Source organism: Eulemur rufifrons, chromosome 8 (assembly GCF_041146395.1).
Source record: "Eulemur rufifrons isolate Redbay chromosome 8, OSU_ERuf_1, whole genome shotgun sequence".
Classification (NCBI taxonomy): Eukaryota; Metazoa; Chordata; class Mammalia; order Primates; family Lemuridae; genus Eulemur; species Eulemur rufifrons.
Window position 1 is genome coordinate 53,661,708 of NC_090990.1, and position 24,901 is coordinate 53,686,608.

Consider the following 24,901-nt stretch of genomic DNA (forward strand, 5'->3'; position numbering starts at 1 on the left):
CATGAGCATCCTTATTACTGTTCTCATGCCTTTGTGCCACTCAAAAATAGCTTCCTCTTTACAGTTCTGAACCATAATTGTCCCTCTAGATGTCTTGCCATTTGTGTTTGTTTAACTTTCTACAAAGTGCTAATTCTTTACTTTCTACAGCTGTCATTCCTCATCCCCATTCATCACAGCCTATAGCCCAAGAGACTGAAAGAACTGCTGCTGCTGCTGCTGCTGCTGCTGCTGCTGCTGCTGCTAACAGAATCACTTTACAGCATGTTCCTTCCATGTGCACTTTTTGTTTTGCTAAGCCATCTAAGAACATGCACTTCATTACTTCATAGTAATGAAAAGATTACTAAATACAAAATCTTCATCATATTTGCTTAACCCTAAAGCTCAAAGTCATAGGCACAGCATCTAAAATAGATAGACCTAATTCAGTAACTAGGAATGGCCCTTTGGCAAACTCAAGAAATGCTAAAGAAATGGAATATATCCTCCCTCAACATCCTGATCTTTTTATTCTTTTTCATGGTTTATTTTCAGTTCATAGTTCAACTATTAGGAGGAAGGTGGCCACTTTAGAGGGGAAAGGGCCATAATATAATATATTGTTTAAGAGCAAGACCTCATTCCTACCAGTTTATAAGTTGTACAAATTACTTGGGACAGTTATTTAACCTCTCCCACTCTTAGTTTTGTCCTCAGTAAGAATGGATAATATAATCTAATGATAATTACCTCTTGCTGCCGTTGTGAAGATCAAAATAGATAATATTGTGTCTTAGCACATTGTTTGGCACTGTTTGGATGGTAGATATTACTTATTAAATGCCAGTTACTTTGTCAGTCATTAAAAACTTTAAGTAGGATAGGCTGGCACTCAAAGAGTTCAAAATTAGCATAATCATGAGCTAAATTGTCCCATCAGAAGAAGAAATAAAACAGAAATATAAGTCTAAAGGCCATTACAGTTCTATGATACATAGCATTAAGTTTTCATCCTTGGATAGACTGTACATTACTGGGTTATTCTAATCAACAAAGTAATCGTTAAGCTGCCATTATTGATTTTCTCATGTAACTTATACATCATGAAGCCAAAATCCTTCAGAGTTTGTCTGAGTGGAAAAATTCTTTGCTTATCTATGTGATTACTTTCAACTAAACTGCCAACCTTTCTCTCTCCCACTGGTTCAAACACTGACTGAAGACCCATGAATAGTAAGCCAGTAGAGGTGAGAAGCAGGTATAAACGTAAACTCCCATGATTGCTCGGTAGCCAAGCCAGTCAATCTCAGTGAGAAAGCTCCACCCTCAGCTTCTCCGACTCTAGGAGATCATTTTTTCTAACTATGTAACTGAGCATGCCAGTGAGTTCGATCAGAGTACAGCAGCTCAATATGATACTTGGCTTTTCATGTCTTTCCCCTCCTACCAAACAAAAGAACATGAAATTCCATGGGAGCAGGAAAGAATTGAATTTGCAATAAGGAACAACTTGACCAGAATGGTGTTCAATCTTCTAGAATGGCTGAAAAGGTTGCAACATCTCCTTTCATTAAGATTTCTAAGAAGGGAATAGATACACAAAGAAATACACATTTGTCCCTTATGATGTTATCTTAGTTTTGTGTGTTCACTGGTTAAGTGTGTTGGACAGTATTAGATTGATAATTGTTTTCACATTTTGCTGGTATAGTCTGAAACTCTTTTTTGCATCTTCTCCAATTTCTCATGACTGAAATATCTGTTTACATTACTGGTTTTGAATGTAAAAATTGTACATGATACCAAGATAGCCAGTTGGACATCTAAAATATAATCAAATGGTTATTTTGCCATACTTATTGCCAAATAGTAATTTTAAATATTTTCTTTTGAAATTACCCTCTTTTTTGGAATCCAGCAATATACTTTCCCTCTTCAAATGATTTTCCATTATCATTATAGTTTGTTTTTTATGTTGTTCTTCTTTAAGAACTTTAAAATAATTAAAATTAATCTCTTCCATGAATACTTGTCTAATAATTATCCTTTTATTCCTCCAATGTGACTTTTTCATGATAATCAAAAATCCTAATTAGTCAGGAAAGTTCACAAGCTTTCCTAGCTAATAAATTCTAAGATGAAATCACTTTTGAATTCCAAGTTACCTACCCTTAAAAAACCAAGAGGAAAGACAATGAATTCAGAAAGTAAATCCGCAGATCCTTCAACGGTAATAGGAGAAATTCCAAGCACAGCACTAAATATATGTTTAAAATTGTTAATGACAAGCATTCACTTCCCATGTTAGACCTCTATGCTAAACCATTCTCAATTTAAAAAGGCATATGCTGGGTTACCAGTTCACAAGCAGAGCTCCTTGCTTGGTAGAAAAGACATCAAGTAGAATCACGCAAGCAGCTGATGCTAGAATGATGATAAGAAAATAGGAATAAACAAAAGAGCAGGGGTATGATCATGTTATTTAAAGATGGGAGACTGCAGCGCACATAACCTCTCTCTTCCACCTTTAAGGATTGAGAAATGATCATTATCACTTTAAATAAGAGGTACTGATGAATCTCTCTGAAAGCTCCTGTCAAATGATCTTTTGCATGTAGAGCTCCTTTTGAAGACCTTTCCAGATCTAGTGCCTCCATAGGCTACAGCTACAGCAATTTATTAAATGATTAATTTTTAATGTCACTTAGAGACTCCAAAAACCATATTCTTAATTTAATAATGTAGAAAAGTGATAAATATTGGTTATACTCACCTGAACAAGCTTACCTGTGGCATAAAAGAAAATAAGTAATTCAATTCTTTTGCTTCGGATTTAGGAGACAGTTTCTATCATTTTTACCCTGATGTTACTTACATAGTATTACATCTCTCTCTCTTTCTCTCTCTCTCTCTCTCTCTGGTATTTTTCAAAATGAAACACCAGATGGAGCTCCACTTTATTTTCAAGTTGTTACTTCCTTTTCTTCTTGAGATTTTTCAAGCTGAATTTTGTTCCTTTAAAATGGGGTTAAAATAATCTTTGGCAAGTCACTAGATGACTACAAATGTATTTAATGCAACTTTGGTCCAGTATTAACATTTTCACAAACCACAGTAGGCAGACCCTTACTGTTTCTTCATTACCCTTTCCCGTCGTGGCTGAGAGCCCAAATGATGCCACTTTACCCAAGAGATATTCTGTATGTGTTTTCTACTTTAATCACATCCTTTCAGAACATGAATTTTTGCCTGACAGATTATCTTCCCCACAGGCAGGCAGTCACATCCAGACTTTGATGGGGTCCCAAAGCCTTCAGCATCGCAGCCGGGAGCAGCAGCCATATGAAGGAAATATAAACAAAGTGACCATCCAGCAATTTCAGTCACCATTGCCTATTCAGATCCCCTCTTCACAGGCCACCCGGGGACCTCAGCCTGGACGGTGCTTAATTCAAACTAAAGGGCAAAGGAGTATGGATGGATATCCAGAACAGGTGAGAAGAGATTTTTCATTATTGATAAATCTTCAGGAAATCCAAAGAATCCATGGTTTGCCTTCCCTCATTAATGTGATCCAGGACACAGTGCTATCACCATGTTGAATGGGGTGGAGTACTCTTTGTAGAAATTGTATCATTATTTTCAATGGTTAAGGACTACAACATGTAGGAATTTGTGGTTGGTAAAATGCCCATTCCACATAAGGAAAAACTGATGAGTCACAATAGTTTTTCAGTTACTATCCTACATCCTCTCTTAACCACTCCCAACTGTAATTTAGCTCTACCGTACAGCTTTTGAATGTTATTAAGAGCTTCAGTGGATTAAGTGTATTTCCCAAGGCCTCTGGTAAAATTGGCAGTGTGAAAAGTAAACTGTATTATTACCCTCCATTTGTGGGAAAACATTTTTTTAAGTCCTATCTTCTGATTGTTGAATGGTACAGAGATAAATCTTTGCTCTAAAAAAAATTATAAATAGCTAGAAGGGAAATATTTCTGAAATGCTCCAAAAATTACTGATAAGAGCCATGCAGCACAAACACTGCTGTTCTTCTACCTATCTGAAATTAGGATTTGCTTTTCCATTGTAGAATCTGTTATTCTTCCTTAGGACGAGAAAACTGAATAGGATCTCATCTATTGAGCTATATTAAGCTTAGAAAGTAAGACATTAAAATCTTAACACTCTGTTAAAATTAATTGATCTTATTTCAATTTTCAGATAATTAAGCAAAGCTCCCACTGACTTCACTAACTTTTTGATATGGTTTATAAAAGTTTCACTTTATTATTGCCTACTCAAAGTTTTACATGTCACCCCACCTTATTTTCTAAACATATAAGACAAGATTAACTTCATTCTCCAGTTTTTTTCCTTTACATTGTTAGGAGCCATTTATCATTTGGATCTCAACTGTTTAAACATCTCTTCTATTTCTTAATACCCTTCTTGAAGCTGAGATTATATATTAATCATTCTCAGAATCACAGATACTTTTTTCAAAATAATTTTCTTCCTTCCCTGTTCTGATCTAAACCAAGTGTTACAATTAAGGTTTAATAAACCAGACAGATGCTTTTAATTAGATAATGACATGAGGTTTTTAATTTTCCAGAGATTTAAGAAAGTTAATAAAGTTTTAAATTATGCTTTCTCAGAGGCATTTTAGGAGATTAAAAACTTCTTAATAGATATTACTTCCCCACAAATATCGTAAGCTCAACCCAGTTCTCTAATTTAGTTGTTCTTATTAATAGCTACATGGGTTTTTTTCCTTCCGGAATCAATGTATTTTAAAAATCCACTGAGATCAATGCCTTTCGTTTTAACCACTTTGAATAGTAGGTTTAATGTTAGCATGCAGTTATTCTAAACACTCTAAATTTAAACTATTTAACTATAGTGTTAAACTAAATTTAACACTATTTCTAAAAAAATACATAAATTGTAGAAAGTTTAATAAGAGGATTAGTAAGTTTTAAAGTTTACATGCATATTGAGTTTCAAACATCATGATTATTTCAGAAATGTATTTATAGTAGCTTTCAAATGTTTTGATCCATAGCTCTGGTAAACATCAAATTGATGTTTAAAAAATTTAAGCATTCAACGGCTATGGTAAGGAAAGGACATAAATATAACTCTTTTTGCTATGCCAGTTTTTTCTGCCTTGGTTTCAGGCTTAAATGATTCAGAATGTATTATACATTTCAGAATAGCTAAAAATGAGGACTTGAAATGTTCCCAGCACATAGAAATGTAAATGCCCATGATGATGGCTATCCTAAATACCCTGACTTCATCTTGACACATTCTATGCATGTAACAGAATATCACATATTCTCCATAAATATGTACAAATATTAGGTATCAATTTAAAAAACTTTAGGGTGACTACAAGAAAGCCTCAACAGCCTTTAAACAAGTAGCACTGATCCCAAAACTATGCTCTCCCCCTCCCCAATTATAAATCAAGTAGTTTCTTAAAATTGTTTTCACCATCAGTATAATATTTGTCCACTACTAGGGGCATGCTGGAGCCAGCTCACCCTGGCCCGGTATCATGTGCACTCTTCCCAGCTCCACGTTCGGTGACATCACATTAACAGGTGGAAGTTGCAGGAAAAATTACACCATGAAAATCAGCAAACACTACAAATTAGGGTATTCTTATATCCCCAACCAGCTGTTATACATTTTCCAACACACCTCTGACTACTACACTGTTTTCTTTTTTCTTTTTCTAACCTCTCCACTTCTTCATTTAATTCTATAGCCTTCAAGAAAGAAAACCATAGAACTAGATCTCAAAATTTGGGGTTCTAGTTTCATGTTTACTTGTATTAAGCCATATGACTCTGGCCAAGTTAGTAACTCTTCCTAAGCTTCTGCTTCTCTCCTTATGAATTGAGGACACTGCCACTCACTAACATTCAGAAAGTTTTTATGAGAGTCAAATGATACAATTCTATGCATACACATGCACGCGCGCGCGCACACACACACACACAGTAAACCTGGCACTGAGAATACAGAAATAGAAAATAGAAGAAGGAGAAATAGAAGATTTGAGAATTAATATATTTGAAAGAAACTAAAATTATCAGTCTCAGCCCCTTAATCTACAGATAGAAATAAAAACCAAAAAAATACAAAAAGGGACTGAAAGAGGATATGTAATTCACTCATAATGAAACTATTTCATGTATTTTTTTACTTTCCTAAGTCATATTTATTTTGAAAAGTCAGATCCCTCTAATATGTGTGTGTGGTGTTGTATGTTTTCAAGCAAGACTCTTATTCCAAATTTAATAAGAAAAAAATATTTAAAACATTTTAAGACTACATGGAGTTTTGCATGACAATTATAGGGTAGTGATTTAAGAGTAAGGACCACAGAGGTAGCATAAAATTTCTGATGTGGATTTTGGGCATATAAATCAAAACAGTCCACTTTAATGAGACATTTCTAGTGGTCTTTAAAAGAGCCAAGAAGAGAAAAATATAGTCTCATTTAAACGATCATAACACCAATGTTAAATTCTGTCAAGTATAATATGGAAAAAAACCTAAATCATTCAACATTTTTAAGAGCAAGGAGATACCATAAACCATAAACATAGCACAAAGAAAGACTGCTCAGCAAGACTAAACACTAATTCTATTAAAATAACGCTTGGAAACTCTACTTTTAAAAAAGTAATCGCTTATTGTAATGCTACAGGTTTTAAAAATCTGATTAGAATGAATACACATGTTTTATTTAGGGAAAAGAAGTCTGAATGAAAATAGCAAAAGAAGAGACAATAGTTACCATACATTGAGTGCCTGCTATGTGTCTTGCACTTTGCATCTCACACACGGGTTTGGCATTCAGGGGTGTGTGACCTGCACAGTTGTACAAGGTCCTGCTTAGAAGGGCCCACCCTTGGATTAACGCTCCACTGTCACCATTTTGTAATTCTTAATAATTGTTGATCAAGGTGCCTCACATTTTCACTTTGTACCAGGCCCAACTAATTATAGAACTAGTCCTGCCTACATATACTATTTCATTTAATCATCACAATAATCTTATTCCCTTTTTATTAATATAAATGAACACCCAAGGCACAGAGAAATAAGTAATTTATGGAAAGTATAATTGGTCAAGATAGAATTTTAACCCAGTTTATCTGACTCCAAACCCAAGTTCTTTGTCACAATCTGTTAAATTAACCACATGATCTCAGACACTTAGCTGCTGTGGCCTCAGTGTCCTCTTTTGTCAAATGATACTAATTAAACCTGCTTGAACAACAACTAAGAACTGCAGGACTGCCTCATGCAGATGGAGTGTTGATATGAACTCACATAAACACTTCAAATCGCTTTGAAAAGCAAAAGCTACTGAAGAAATGGAAACTTTTAATATTAACAAAAACATAACTCTATATCCCTTAATGTGACCCAAAGAACTCACGTATTTTTAATCTGATTAAAGTTCCATATGGCAGTGAACATATATAATAAATGCTACCACTGAGGACATTGAATGAATTAGAACGAGTTATCAATTGTGACCTAAGCAGAATATTCAACTTTGTTTAGCCATAAAGAAGCACTTAGTAAACTTTGATGTTCCTTCTCAGTGATGAAGCCATCTAAATTTTCAAACCACTCATCACAAACAGGGCAAAATATCCAAGACTTCTAGGAACTTAGAATTCTAATTTAATGCACTTATTTGTACATGTTTATTTTTCAGAAACAATGAACGTCAAGTCTGTTTTCAACTCTAAGATTAAATAAAATAAAATACATGGAAGTGATTTTTAAACTATAAAGTGTTACCCAGATTCAAGATATTAATTTCTGTAGACTATAAATCTTATTTTTAATAATAAATGTTCTTTTTAATGAAAAGTCTGCAGCAAAAACCATGTGCATGTCACCTAAAGTTTATTATCAGGGCATTTGACTTGGAAAATGGATTCTAATGCATAAACCACTTAGATTACTGACAAAAATAATAGAGGATAAGAGTCATAGTTGTATTAAGTGGTGAACTAAAGAAAACAGCCAGAAAGTGAAGGGTTGACTCCCATTCTACATGAAAAACTCTTAGCCATAGTACCCGTCCTTTTAGCTCTTCCCTTTCTTTCCCAGTCTAACTGAAGAAGCTTAACGATCCTATCCACCTTGTCCTCCCCTTCAAAATATAGTGATACTTTATCTTAATTGTGCTCAACCTCAGCTGTAGACTCTATTCAGGAGCTTTAAAAAACACTGGTGCCTCGCCCTCATCCCCAGATAAACTGATTTTACTAGTCTATATGTGGCCTAGGAAGTGCAAATTTTCAAAACTCCCCAGGTGATTCTATTGTGTAGCCAAAGTTGAGAAACGCTGCTTTAGATATTTTATAGCTGAATAACTTACCAGCTGAATAATATATTGATATTATCACTATTTAAAAGCATACATGGCTGGGGGCAGTGGCTCACGCCTGTAATCCTAGCACTCTGGGAGGCCGAGGAGGGTGGATCGCTCGAGGTCAGGAGTTCGAGACCAGCCTGAGCAAGAGCAAGACCCCATCTCTACTAAAAATAGAAAGAAATTATCTGGCCAACTAAAATATATATAGAAAAAATTAGCCGGGCATGGTGGCACATGCCTGTAGTCCCAGCTACTTGGGAGGCTGAGGCAGGAGGCTCACTTAAGCCCAGGAGTTTGAGGTTGCTGTGAGCTAGGCTGACACCATGGCACTCACTCTAGCCAGGGCAACAAAGCGACACTCTGTCTCAAAAAAAAAAAAGCATACATAATTGATCATAACTTGTTGAATATTTTTAAAAGAAACTAAAATTAGCTTGGTTTTTCCCTTTTGCAAATATATAATCCAAGACAGAGTATATTTATATATGTGGAATATATAGATTCCAAAGCATAAATAAGAAGAGAAAACATCAACATAATGCTTCAAATCTCTCAAAACCTTGTCATATATTAACTGATTTAATTTAATTGATAATTCTGTGATATAAGTAGAGCAGTTTCCATTTTATTGACTAGAAAACTAAGACTAAGAAAAGTTAAATATCTTGTCTGTGGTCATATAAAAATTTAGAAGCTGAGCTGAAATTAGAACCCAATCTCATGAACCTACCACATTGCATGCTGCAGCCTGCTATACTATAACCAAGCGTGTAAGCCAAGAGTAAGTTCACACTGGAAGAGTAAAACGATGGGAAAATACACCCTCTAGTCCATCCATGTCTGTTCCAAACAACAGGACATATCCTAACATATCAAGATGGCAGGAGCTCCATAGTTGTCTCCTGCCAGTGCCTGTAAGTATACATGCAAACTAAAGTTTGTGCCTAAAATAGAACTTGTAAGATGACATTAGACTCAGCCTCCATGAGTTATACAAACTGTTACGCATCCATCACATTCAAGAAAAAAAAGTTCCAAACCCTTCTCAAAAGAAGATGCTGTAGTCTATCCTGGAAGAAGTCATTTTAATACCAAATAATATTTGGAATACATGAAACAATTGGCTGAAAGACGGGATTTCAGACATTTCTTTGGATTAGATGCTTTGCCCAGTTGCCTGAAGAGCACGTAGGAGTTCCAGGTGAGGTTTTTGCCTATTGTGGGCAGGTGAAGAAAACCACATTCTTCCAAGTGATGTAAGAAGAAAAACTTGGAAAGATTTGTTTTATTTAAATTATTTATTTTTAAATTAAAACGCAATAATTTAATAAAGATACTTGTAAAATAGGTGTTAAAATGATTATAATTTTTTTTTTACTCAAATGATTTCAGGGACATCCTATACCTCCTCCTGCCCCACATAAAGAATTGTTATTTGTAAATATTTTCCCCCATAGAATTTTATTCTTCAGTCATTAAAATAATTCTTTAGCTCTAAATTTACAATTCACAGTTTGACACAAAGAATGTGTAACTCAACACCACAAATTTTATCAATTGTCTTTATAAGTTTTCTGCAGTCACATGGTAGAATGCAGGAAACATTGCAGTGGGAATCAAAAGACCTTTTTTAGTGTCCCACTAAATATAGGTATGATCATGTTGGTTTCCATAAGTATAAAATGAAGAAAGTGAAATGAATCATCTTTAAAACTTTTTTCCAGACTGAAAAAGCATTTCAGTTTCTATTTCCTAGATACATACAGAGTCAGCTGATTTTTTTCTGAAAGACCTAGAAAATGCTACAGCAAGGGGTTTTATTCAACAATCTTCATGAATAAAATCTTTTTGAAAGATTTAATTAGGGATTTGAGCTGGACTTACATCTCTCATTCACAATAGAAAAAGGTATGAAAATAGAAGAAGTATCAGTATTTAAAAAAATATTAGTTATTCTTGAATATTAACATTTATATATTCTATAATTATTGTTACCTTTTTGAGCCTATTACTCAGGCTCTTTAGAAATGTTGGAAAATGTAGAAAAGTTTTATATAGACTTTGTATGGCTATGCAATGCACATAATGTAAGTCAAAACAAAAAATTATAGAACCTTATTACTGCATGGCAGTCCTTATCATACAAGTGCTATTATATAATAACCCACAAAACCAGGAGCTAAAAGTAACAGCAACTTTAATTTCAAGTTTAATTTACATATCATGAAGCATTCTCCCTGCTTCTGTTAAATCTCCATCCTCATCTGATTTGACCTCTCAGCCATGTGGTTTGACTCACCATTTTTCTTGAAACATTTTCTTCTCTTGGCTACCATTATTCTACTGGTTTTCCTCTTACCACACCAGCCATTATTTCTTGGTTTCTTTGTTGGTTCCTCCTCTGTCCTGACCAAATATTGGGTGATACAGTGCTCAAGACTTGACTTTTCTCTTTTCTATCCACACTCTTCCCTAGATGACCTCATTCAGCTCCAGGCCAGGTGACTCTAAAATTTGTATCTCCAGCCCTGGCCTCCCTTCTGCACTCCAGATGTTTCCATGCCATTAGCTACTTGTTGACATCTCAACCTGGATGTCCAATGAACTTCTTAAAGTTAGCCTGGTCAAAAGAAACTGTCAATTTCCTGCCATTGCCCCTACCAAACCTGCTTCCCTCCAAGACTTACCCATTTTAGTTAATGGCCCTTTTATTCACCCTTTTGCTATGACCCTTTTTCTTACAGCCCACACCCAACCCACAGTGATTCCATCAAAATATATCCTAAATCCACCATGTCTCAGCACCTGCACCACTACCATCTTAGTCAGCCATAACCTCACCCCTAATAACTTCAAAAGAATTGCTTTTTCTCCTTCCAGTTTACTTTCCCTTGGTCTATTCCCCACTGCCACAGTGATCTTTTCAAAACATAAATCATATCACATCATTTTTCTGCTTAAAATTCTCTAGTGGCTTTCAAAATTTCTAAATAAATTCTAAATCCTCATTGTGGCATAATGTCCCTACAGATCTGGCCCCTGCCTACCTCTCTTTCTACTCTTTCCCTAGCAGTTTTCTCTATCATTCTGATCATGTTTTTTAGCAGCTTTGTTGCTATAATTTATATACCATAAAGTTCACCTGTTTAAAGTGTACAATTCAGTGGGTTGTTACATTTATACAGTTGTTCAACCATTACCATAATCCAACTTTACATTTTCGTATTCCAAAAATAAATTTTGTACACATTAACAGTCATTTTCCATACTGCCTCCCTCCAGCCCTATACAACCACTCATCTACTTTCTCTCTATGTATATTTGACTATTCTAAACAATTAATATATATGGGATCATACAATAAGTGTTTTTTCATGACTTGCTTCTTTCATTTAGCATAATGTACTAAATGTAGCATGTATCAGTACTTCATTCCGTAACATTGCTAAATAATATTTCATTGTATGGACATACCACATTTTGCTTATCCATTTATCAGTTGATGGGCAATTTGGGTTGTTTCTACTTTTTGGCTGCTATGAACATTAACATACAAATTTGTGTGTATGTTTTCATTTTTCTTGAGTAGATACATAGAAGTGAAATTGCTGAGTCATATGTAATTATGTTTAGCATTTTGAGGAACTGCCAAACTATTCTCTAAGGTAGCTACAACATATTACATTCCCACCAGCAATGAAAGAGGATTCTATTATCTCCACATCTTACTATACTTGTTATTGTCTGTCTTTTTTATTATAGCCATCTTGTGAATTAATATCTCATTAAGATTTTGATTTACATTTATCTAATGATTAATGATGTTGAATATCTTTTCATGTGCTTATTAAATATTTGTATATCTTCTTTGTAGAAATGTCCATAAAAGTCCTTTGCCTATTTTTTAATTGGGTTATTTGTCTTATTATTGGATTGTAAGAGTTATTTATATATTCTGGATATAAGAACCTAACTAGATATATGTTTTGCTAATATTTTCTACCATTCTGTGGGTTTTCTTTTCACTTTCTTGATTGTCTCCTTTGAAGCACAAAAGTTTTTAATTTTGATGAAGTCCAACATATAAATCTTATGCACCTTTGGTTTCATATCAAGGAATCATTGCCTAATCTAAGATCACGAACTTTACTCCTCCTGTATTTTATTCTAAGAGTTTTATAGTTTAGGTCTTATGTTTCAGTCTATGGTCTACTTTGAGTCAATTTGTGTGTATGGTGTGAGATACTGATACAGATTTATTCTTCTGCATGTGAATATCCCGCTGTCCCAGCACCATTTCTTGAAAAATTATCTTGAACTCTTTGTCAAAATAATTTGACCATAAATGTGAGGGTTTATTTCTGGACTCTCAATTCTATTACATTGATCTATATGTCTGTCCTTATGCCATCTTGTTGTTTCTTGACTTTATAAAGACATATCCATCTTTAGGACATTTACAATTGCCTTTTTCCTCTGCTTAGGATAGTTTTCCATTTTTCTTGTTGTCCATTTCTTATCCTTAACGTCATTTACATTTCCACTCAAATGTCACATACTCAGAGAGGCTTCTCTTGTCTTCTCTATCTAAAAGAGCTGCTCACTCCCATTCAATCAATCTCTACTACCTTATCTACTTTATTTTTTCAACAGCTCATCTCACTATCTGGAATTATTTGTTTGTTTTTTATGTTTAGTATCTATCTTCCTTATTTGAATGTAAGTTGCATGAGGTCAAAGATTTTTTTATCTTCCTTGCACATAGTAGGGAGTCAATAAATATTTGTATACTAAAGGCATGAATCATGATTTCTGCAACAATTTTCATTTTCAAAGCTATAATGGTTGTTAAGTAGTTGATTACATAATTGAAGCACTCTTTGAATAACTGGAATTCATTCTAAAATTGCTCATGTGTTTTAACAAGGAGCTATCATATCCTTTTGCTGCTGTTTATTTGAAAGTATCCTTGGCTGAACATTTATTTATCTCATTCATTTATTTATTCAAGCAAAACTTAATTGAGTGCTATGTGGCAGCTGTTGCTCCAGATAGTCAATGAAGAGGTAATAGACATAAGGAAGTGATTCAGATGTCCCACTTACATGAAAAACCATATATTAATAGATGTGGATGTCTCTTCAGCAGAGCTTTTCTTATAACTCTCCCAGAGTTCAGGCCTGGAAATGGCTTCAGAGGTGAAACGTTCTTAGTTATAAGCTTTCTTCTTGGTGCTTCAGAAAGTAACAACCCTCCAGTGGGTGAAAACCTGCCCTTAAATTTCATACAGTGTAAGATATTTGAGGTTCTAGTTGCTTGAGTTACCAAGGGGATTTTCAAACAAGTGTATAATTTAGTTTCTTTTTTAATAAAAGATAATAAAAAGCTTCTTTTACATTTGCAAATAAGCAAGATTTCCCTAGATTTTTTATCAACTAGGACACTTAATTACAAGTGACTCAATGTAATAAGACTTAATCAAAAACAGAATGTTTTGACTCATATAAGCTGAAACTCCAGGAATAGGGCAGGCTTTAGATAAGACTTAATGCTAGGCTCAGTGGAAGTCATGACTTCTTTTTCCATGGGTTGGTTTCTGTCTCAGACAGACTTCTCTCTTGTGGTAAAAAGATGGCTATGAGAGCTTCAGATCTTCTCATTTAAACCTAGCAAGAAGGAGCAAGATTCTCTTTTCTGGAAATCCTAGTAGATATCTCATAATTCCTTTCTGATTGGGTTACCTGCCCATTTTGTAAACAATCACATTTTTTAGGGAATGCAGTGCTTTGTTTTAGGTCTAGATAACATGACGAACCCAGAGCATACAGGCTGAGCATAAGGAAGTGAGTGGTTCTTCAAAGAGAAATTAAGGTATAGCTGCCAGAAGAAGGATGAACACATCTTGGGGAGTAGAAACAACAGGTGTCTACTAAAAGTTGTATGATATACACTGCAAGGAAAGAGAATGGTCACTAGGAAAACACTTCATTATAGCTTTACCAAGTATCTTTCTGTAATGCTACTCCCTAATCCTGAATTACACCTCCCCAAACACACACACACAGAGCATTATTTCCTGTGTTCCTCTGCTACTAGGTTTTGGAGCATTGCAGGACCAAGTCAGAGCACTACCCTCTATAGATTACAGATTATGACCTCATAGGACCTCACTGCTACATAGCAATCCATTTTATTCTGAAGTCCTCTCTAAAACAAGACCCAGTATTATAATTAGAGTAAGATTAACACAGACCAGAAGTAGCAAGTAAAGTCAAATGATGGAAACCGACTCTGAAAGACACAAATGCACCATTGTCACCAGAGTGCTGCATTTCAGCCAGAGATGCCATTCTTTGAAAATCAGTCTCTTAAAAGATAATTGAAATACTGATTCTCATTAAATAAGTTATTTATTAGCTTCTTAGACCTGAACTTTTGTTGGAGCGCTACATTTCCTCTTTGCTAATCCTCCAGTTTCAGACTGTTTCTGGCAGTGAGGTATTCTCTCCACTTACATTTTATGGCTTCTTTGGGCCTCAGCAGCAGGTGGAACTCCTTATATGTGAGATGAATACTCTCTCTGACATGGTTTATGAGACCCAATAGTCACAACACAACCTATTAGCCATACCTGAGCATGCCCAAGAGTAGGCTAGCTTCAGATCAGAATTTATGTTTGTCACATTTATAAAACCACAATATCATCTTTATTATTTCTATTATTAAAAAATATATTGAGGAAGTTTTTCATATAACTTGGCACATATGAAATTTGTTTCCCTTAGATTTTTAGTGCCCTCCAGATTTACAATAATATAAAATAGATATAGTCACTACCTTGAAAGAGAACAACTGGAAACTACTCTTAGCAATTTACTTTGCAAATGAAATCTGTTGCATTTGTTTCCTTTCAGGTTTTATATTGGTCTGGGGAAAGCCAGAAATGCATATACCTTCCACATGTTACATTGTGCAATATGAAATTTTTACATTAGAAAGATATAACCCCAATTTTAAATAATTTAATTGGAAATAGATATATGGGAAAAAACAAAATAAAAGTGTTTTAATCATATTGGTTGCTTTCTTCTCATTTTATAATTAATAAATAACAAAAAGGTACACTGGAATGTTGAATAAAGCTAAATTAATTATTCCTTCCAGATATATCAAATTATTATATGCTCATATCCATAGACTGTGAGCCATATAAATAGAAACTATTATAAGCTGTAGTTTCTATCGCTCTATGGTAACTAGTTTTAACAAACCTAGCTCAATTGAAGAAAAAGTTGCAATTAAATATATCTTTAAAATAAAAATATGGGAAAGTACTTACGATAATAGCATTTGCCCATAATTTAGAAACTGTTCATTAATGACTCTACCATGAAAATCACGTTAGTGGATAGTTTTTTGCCCTTGTGTTGCAAGCGAATTATATAATAGCTAAACATTATATTTACTATTATGAAATATGATAGTGAATTAAGGATAGTCCCATTAAACAGACAAACCTAATTGATCCAGTTTCCAGTGACAACATGTGCTAAGTCAGGAATAGGATTCAAGTTTGCCTTGACCTGCCTAAGAGGTAAGGATTAAAGGTCCCTTTACTATTGAAATACAGAGAGTATTTTGGGTATTTGCATTTTCCATAAGCAAATTAATAAGCTAAGCAAGAATGATGGAGAAAAAAACATTAAGCTACTTAAGAAAACAAGCATTTCCAATCACCATTAAAAACTTTTCCAGTATATATTTATATAAATACAAAATATATGGTAATGTATTTTCTGATTTTTTTTCCTAATTCTTTATTAATCTTTTGCCTGCTCACCTCTGGTAACACCTGTTTCACCTTGTTTTAGTACTTATTCTGCAGTTATAAGTTATAAAAGTGGTTTTATATCTTTATGTAACCAAAGTACGCTGCCTTTTGGTCCCAAGTCTTTCAATCATCTGGGGTCAACCTGTCCCACTTTACATGGAGAGCTAGCATTTTCCCCACAGCCCACACACACATCTCCAGCTCAGGATCACCAAGAATTCTTAAGTTTTATAGTTTCTCTAAGTCATCCCTTACACTGATTTCCCTTCTGCTGACTTCTTGATCCACACCCTGTATTAACTTTTATAATAGCTATCATCTTTATTATAGCCTTACCCCAATGCCATCATTTCACCATACTACTATAAAACACAAGGCTCTCGTTTAACAGACTTTTATTGATGATTTAGGGTACTGGGAAGATAATATAGCACAGAACATCAGAATATTAGCCTTCACAGTACAAAACATTTATTAGCCATTCCCTGTCACAAACAATGTCTCCACATTGTTGACCTCTTTCTTAAACTAGACCTATTCACACTGTTCTCTTCTTTCTTCTAAGGCCCCTAACTTCTACTCCAGGAGCTGCTGCCAGACCAAAACTCTTTTCATTGAGCATTTCACTCTTCTTTTGTTTTGCCCTCACTCAAGCTATGGTCCCTTTATCAAACAAAAAGCACTAATATTCTTAAACAGTACAATTATCTACCAAGGAGATGAATTGTACTACTCTACTAGAAAGCAGAAGCAACTTATTGAAATAGCCATTATTTCCCCTCACTCTGTATCTGAAAGTTTTCCTTTCTTTTTTCATACTGTCCTTCCCAATCAGTATGAATGCATGTTGCATTTATGGTAGATAGCTAAGAAAATGCACAATCTTTAAGTGTCAGACTTTGAATTTTCAAAAACAGCTAATCTAAATTTAGTCTTGTGTATGGTAATAAATAAGTACTTACTATTATCTGCTTGCCCAGGTAATTTCAAGCTAGTTTCCATCATAACTGATGCCTATAGGAACACTAAACATTTTTTTCAGAGTTTTTACTGCCTTTTATGCACCAAATCAACATAGGCTAAAAACTCAAGTGAAACATGAAGCTTTTCCATGGGGATGCAGTTATTTGAAAATATTTAGATTTTATAGCTATTTCATTACCTTTTTATATCTTTTTTACATAGTTTTGTGTGAGAATAGAAAAGAATCCTGGCCTTGGATTTAGTATCAGTGGTGGAATTAGTGGACAAGGAAATCCATTCAAACCTTCTGACAAGGTAAGAAATGAATTTCTTGTTGACAATTTTAATTAGAAAAATAGTGTTTTCTGCTGTGGTAACAAAAGTTAGAAAAAATTTTAAGTGTTTTTACTGTGTTTTCATGAGCTAGCTATGAAGCCAATTAGAAACTTTTTCAGCACAGGAAAAAAAGAACTCACTGCAGTGCTTGACAAATACTAAGAATAAGAAAAAATATATATTTCAGCATTTTATTTGAAATTCAGGGGAGTTTTTTCCTATTTTTGTGTTTTTTTTTTCTCACACTTATATATACATTTGTAAAGAAAGCTATATAGGCAATTTCTGACAAGTCGTTTCCAAAATTTTACTTGTAAATCACTTATTTATTATTTAGGAAAATGTTTTCTCACAGTAACAGAATGATTACGTAGTAATTCACTGCAAGGGTAAGCTGACTGACCTCTCTGTCTCTTCAACTTTGGTGTGTAAAGGCTTTCACTAATAGAATTGTAGAACTGAAAAACCACAGAAAACAAATTTTCTATGAAAAATCAGAGTTAGCATTAACAGAAGAATCAGGTCTTCCTCTCATGCTTCTCTCTATGCTTGTCAAACTCTGGGGTAAAGGTACCCCAACACCACAAACTCTAATCTCAACCATTGTCTGCACATCCAACATGCTGTCTATGCTCACATGTGGCCTGCCTAATCCCAGTGTGGACCATCTGACATTTTTATTTTTAAAAAGTTTACCCTGAGCTACATAACCTACCCTGCTATCATCAGTATTTAATACTCTCAGCTTTGAATCAATTAGTAATTATTATTCAATGATAGTTCAAATTATCTACTTTTAATTGCATCAAATTTAATTGTATTAAGTGACATCACAAAACTCTGGGATGATGAAGAAAGCAAAAATTACATATGAATAAAACCTCCACAGGCTCTTGACTTATTTACTTTGGAGGCACAAACTGGTTGGAACCATTTCAATTTACCACTATTATAAAAACCCACAAATCAATTTCTGATTATGAGACTTGCTTCAGAAAAACCTTGGATGCCCCCACTCTGGAGATTCTGCTGCCTAAAACAGAGCCTCTAATCCCATATTTTCCTCCACTTCATCCCAGTCATCTGGTTTCTGATACTCTTCCTATGCCTCTCCCTTTCGTTTTTGGAGAAGAGCAGGAGAAGAGGTTGGACCAAAAGAAGGAATTATTCACACTACTATATACATTAGGAAGGAAGGGACTAGAGAAAAACCTCCAGTGACCATAGATGGGAACTCCTTTAATCAACAGACTGGAGCAGCTTTTCATATATAAGGAATGTGATGGGACAGCCGTATACACTTAGGGGAATGCCGGTGAGGAACATCTATTTATAAGTAACTACTGCATTTCCATTTTGAAATGATGTTGAGGATACCATTGATTTATTATAATTAAAATATTCATGTTCTAGTCAGACCAACTGTTTCCTTAACTTAAATATATTATTAATACATCTTAAGATAAAAAGTAGAAAAGTTCAAAATTATCAGAAAAAATATGATGGTATTTTTAAAAACCCAAGGTATTATGTTATTCATCTTGACCCCTCTTTGTGTCTCTGGTTTTACATCTCCTCCTTAAATTCTCCCAATGAAAAGTTAATAACATTACCATTCTTAACATAGTTGAAATTCAAAAGACATGTTTTTCATTACAATTTTAGAAGCTGCGGGTAAAAATTATTTTTAAATTAAGGATGAACAGATTGCTAAATAGTCAAGATGTCAGAATGCTGTTGCATTTCTGCTATTTTCAATGCAGAAGACTAGATCTGAAGCTTTTTTTTTTGCCTATAATTCTTCCACTATGATGAATATGAACAAGTTGCAACTATTAATTTAATTTCTCATTTGTAATATTTGGATGACTTTAGTGAGACTGAACTATGCCTATGAGCTTATAATTTGCTCTTTTGGTTAAATATAACAGAACTTGAATTATATAATGTGTCCATTGAGAGATGTCTCTTCAAAAGCACTTTTCTTTGACTGATTACAGTATAAAACACTTCACAATCTGAAAAGTGAATCTCTATTATTGCAAAATTGCTAGGAGTAACTGGAAGTTCCTAATGTACAGAATAACCTCAATACTGCTCTTAATTTACTGATCACTTTTGGTGGCATGCCCAACATATGGCGGATACTTTTGTTCAGAGGATCTGAAGACATTGGCTCTGACAATTTACACAAGAATTTAGTCCACTCACAAGGAAAGAAATTAGTCTCTTGGAAACTCAATTGTATATTTTAGCCCCAATTCCCTATCTTTGTAGTGGATGCATAAAAAAGAGTAGGACCCAGTGCCTGTAGTTACCAAAAAATATTAAACAATAAAAAAATTAAAATGAACTGAAATATTCCTGTCTCCAATGTTGAAAAACAGATTGGTTTTTCATGAGTTAGCTAATTTACAACCGGAAGAGATTAGAACCAAATTAAACAGATGTTTAAATTTAACAAATACTGCCTGAGCCTGAGGTAGATGCTTTATAAGGAATCTGGTCATGGAAAAGTTTAAACTTTAATATGCTACATACTCTCTTCTAATAAATAAATCATGGATTAGGCATATTCACAGAAATACACTACATTATTTTACTTATTATTCATGGATGTTTGAATATTTTGCTGCTCAAAGTTCTAAGTATCCAAGAACATATGAATGTCTTAGAGGCACTGAGGATTTTCTTTATTAAAGTATAAACTAATAAATTTGTTCCATTCTCTTCATTATTGTTGATGAGAGCCATTGTTTCAATTAAATGTCAAGGACCAATGTAAGATAGCATCCAAACTGATTACAGCCAGACAAAGAAAGCTTGAAGTAGTCATTCCAAAAGGCTGAGAGTTGGGAGTGAGGCAAAAGTGAGCTGTGTTGCTCAGTCTGGCAGAAGTTCTGACCTAAGTTCTGGAATAGTGTGGGATTATTGCAGAAAACACATAGGACAGCCCGAAAGTTAACTGAGGCTTTATGAAGGACTCAGGATTAAGCTGTATAGGAGAAAATATTTTGTACCAGACTTTGAGAGTTTAGAATAGCAGCTTGTTTAGCAAGCTTAACTCCTCTCCAAGACCCAAGGGAGTCCTAATCAAATATGGTCTCCTCCAATTAAAAGGATAGAGCACAGTCCCATAGTTGATATTGCCAGAACAATGTTTAACAGTTGAAAAAATCAATTTGCTCACCATGGAGCTCATTATTTTGCAGTTCATTGTCACATAGAGCCACCATTTGTCCTCTCAATGAAGTGGATGGAAGCCATGATCTGATTTATTACAACAGAGAAACACTGTTGTCAAATTGGCAACATGCTGCAAGGAGATGAAAGATTTTGATACAACAAATCTGATAATTAAGCAATAAAAATAATTGCCTTTTATTGAGTGTCTACAATGTTCTGGGCACTGTATTAGGCTCTTTAATAATATATATGTGAACTTATGTGATCTTCATAACAACTTCTTTTAGTTGAGGGGTTTTATTATTCCCCACTTTACTGAGGCCCAGAGGGGCTAATTAACTTGCCCAAGGTCACTTAGCTGATGTGTGGCAGACAAGATTTGAAACCAAAATGATCTGACTCCAAATCCTTTTCTCTTAATAAGCACTATAATATATGCCTCCATCTGCAAATGCCACTTAGCAGAAGAGCCATATGACAAATTTATACCCTGTAGAGTTGAGACTAATATGATATTCTAATATTGAAAGTATTACAGAGTCCTCTAATTAGTCATAGTCTAGATATTTGCTTCAAAAAGTCCTTGGAAGTCAGCATGTATTCTCTATTGAATCTAGATAATTAGGAGCTCACTGTACAGGATGGATTCCTAAGCAATTATATAACTTGTGGACTAAGGTATCATTACAGTGGTGATTTTGCCAATGGAGCAAACCACAATACTCCTTGCCTGTGTTTAAGCATGCATAAAATAATAATTCATGACTGTAAAATTCAAGGTATTTACCAGTACAATTTCCATAGGATGTTGTTAGAAAGAAGAAACTGCATTAATAGATGACTGATACCATGCTATTATAGGATTTTACAAGGCAAACCAGGACTGTACAGAAGAAAGAATTTTTAATGATGCATTCACAAAGCCCATCATTCAGGGACTAATATCCTTCCTTGTTCCATTTGAGGAAAGAAAGACTAAGCACCTGGATTTTAAAGACATTAAGGAAGACACACAGCCCCTTTCTCTATATGCTCTAAAGGTATTGCACTGAACAGTCCTGTGAACAATTATCCAGTCATAGGATCAAAATGAAAGCAGTATCATGGATCCAGCCTATTCTCAACGGACTTGACAGCAGGAAATATACATACAGCTGTATTGGGGCCAAAGAATCACTTCTCATTTAGTCATCAACACCTAACCTTAACAGATGTCAGAGAGCTTACCCATATTTCCACCAAGTTGGGCAATCAGAAATGATAGAAACAAATCCATGTTCTTTTTAAAATAGCTTAATCCCAAGCCATACAAAATGTATTGGAAGCATGGCAAATATAAAATATAATCACCAATAAACTCTACATAAATGTCCTAGAATTTCAGAATAAATTACTATAACTTACATTCCTTTAAAATTATTGCCTCCATGCCCAAATGGCCTGCAGCAGGACTTAAACCTGTCTTCTTCTCACCCCAGCTTGTGTGGATATGGGTATTGCTTCAAATAAAATTTTTTTATGATTAAGATTAAGAAGAGAAGGACCATTAGACATGCAGAATTAAAGCATTCATTTGATACCTTTACCTGAGGATAACAATTACCCACAGGCATACATGACAATGGCAAGTGTAAAAATGCACAAGAGTAAATTTCCAGTTTTGCTCAGCTTCATGACATTGGGTGTTCATAAACAGAAGTATGCTAAAGAAATACTTTAACTTATGAAAAAGGTATATACCATATGTCTATTGCCTCTCAAGTATTCCCCATGGATATAAAAAAAACAAGAACAGACCAGGCACGGTAACTCACACCTGTAATCCTAGCACTCTGGGAGGCCAACGTGGGAGGATTATTTGGGGTCAAGAGTTCAAGGCCAGCCTGAGCAAGAGTGAGATCCCTGTCTCTATAAAAAATAGAAAAATTAGCCAGGTGTAGTGGCATGCACCTATAGTCCCAGCTACTCAGGGGGCTGAGGCAGGAGGATTGCTCGAGCTCAGGAATTTGAGGTTGCAGTGAGCTACAGTGACACCACTGCACTCTAGCCAGGGTGACAGAGTAAGACTCTTGTCTAAAAAAAAAAACAAGAAGAGCAACAAACACATTTGCCTGGAACACCACATAGCACAGGTTTATATTTACTAAATATTAAACTATATATAGCATATTTCCTTCACTTTGTACAACTACTAGGAAAATAGGATTTATTTTGCATATTTCTAAATTTATTTTGCAAATTTATATATTTGGAAAAATCTATATATTATGTGAAAATAAAATTCAGAAGCAAGGTATAGAGATCATATTGTTTTAGATTGTACTTTCGACTAAATTTAAGAAGAGGGTGAAATGACTTTATTTTATATAAGAAACTGGATTTTTAAAAATAAATTTTGAGCATAAATTATTTTACAACACAAATGATTACTTCAGCTGCATCTTAGTCACTTTGCAATTTGAGATTCTGAATGCCACATGGTTGTTTGAGGACATTAAAAGTGAGATGATTTTTTTTCAATAAAAAATGAATTTTTGCCAATTGTGTTCATTGTCTCAATGTTAGGGTAAAAAGCCCTGGATCTATTCAGAAACATTGGTATAAATGTAGTCTTCACTATCTCCTGTTAATAGTATTCCTACAGGTATATATGATCACTTATATGTTTATATGAAGCTTTTCAACAGCTCACTCTGTTGCCTGGGCTAGAGTGCCATGGCGTCAGCCTAGCTCACAGCAACCCCAAACTCCTGGACTCAAGCAATCCTCCTGCCTCAGCCTCCCGAGTAGCTGGGACTACAGGCATGTGCCACCATGCCCAGCTAATTTTTTCTATATATGTATTTTTAGCTGTCCATGTAATTTCTTTCTATTTTTAATAGAGATGGGGTCTCACTCTTGCTCAGGCTGGTCTCGAACTCCTGAGCTCAAACAATCTGCCCGCCTCAGCCTCCCAGATTGCTAGGATTACAGGCGTGAGCCACCGCGCCTGGCCTGAAGGTTTTTTTAAAAAAGGCATGGTAGTGTGCTTTAGCCAAATGAAAAATGTCACTATCCAGACATTATAAAGAAGACATGAATTTCAGCTTATGAAAGCAAATATATATCATTCAATACAGCCTTGGTTCTTTGAGAAAATATCAGTGGGGTATACATGTGAAAAAAATAAGGTGACTAAAATGTATCATTTTAAATAAGAACATCAATTAGGACTTTTTAATTCAACAACATATTTAGAAAATCACTAGAATTGAGAATGGTATCACTGTGTGATATTTTGTAACAATCAGTAAAGTATTTTTTCAACAAAAGTAAAGCCTAAGTGGATAGCTGACTCTATTAGTTGTTGGAGTTATATATTATTTATATTCTGTCTGCTACATCATTTTAGTCATTAAGCATGGAATAAAATAAGCAAGGGAGAAAATGCCATGGGGAAAGATATGGAGACTTTTTTCACATTTGTTTTTATGTGTTGAAAAATGTCAAACACTTCTCAGTCAAAATATAAAAGCACTTAAAAACCAGCTTATAAATAAGATCTTATGTAATTACTAAAAAGAATCAACAGGTCCACCAATAAATCAGGAGTTAGGTTTAGTAGTAACATTTAGCATTACTGCTTAAGGTATCAAATTACTCATATGCATTTAACTGCTCATTATCTTCACAATATAATTAAGGTAGTTATACATAGTCTTAATAACTAATTATATTTTCCAAAGTACAATGAAGTAGAAAACTGCTTCTTATATTTGAAACCTTGTTGATTAAACCCCATCACCATGCACAAACCACATTCCCGTAAAAAGGGACTATCATTTAACCCCCAGGACATTCATTAATATGAAATAACCAACCTCTTTTAGTGTTGCACTAAACATTAAAGTGAATAAAGAAAAGTCATATCTTTTTCATTTATCTGTCTCTTTGTTTATTGAGGTATACTGAGGTTCTTTGTTTGTTGAAAGAGAAAAAAAAAAATATGTTCCCTCTATTCTTTGTGTCAAAGAATGTTTCTGACTAAACTCAGAATGACCAGTTTGAATACCTAGACTTGGGAAGTTTTGCTTATTCCTCTACTGCAAGACAGACCCACAATATGTTCAGTTTTGTGTGACTCGCACACACTAGCTTGGGTGGCTTCAGTTCCCTGAAGGTGTTCATCTCTGGGCCATAAAGTG

At 34.5% G+C, this 24,901-nt stretch overlaps 1 protein-coding gene across 2 annotated transcripts in view; it reads left to right on the plus strand.

The window, feature by feature from the left end:
- The window catches only part of LRRC7 (leucine rich repeat containing 7), a 494,934-nt gene that overhangs the window by 450,083 nt on the left and 19,950 nt on the right, over nucleotides 1–24,901 (plus strand). For both annotated transcript variants that reach the window (XM_069478066.1, XM_069478067.1), the window contains 2 exons: nucleotides 3,255–3,476; nucleotides 17,418–17,510. In XM_069478066.1, coding sequence (XP_069334167.1) covers nucleotides 3,255–3,476; nucleotides 17,418–17,510 — 315 coding nt within the window. The remainder of the gene's footprint in view (nucleotides 1–3,254; nucleotides 3,477–17,417; nucleotides 17,511–24,901) is intronic.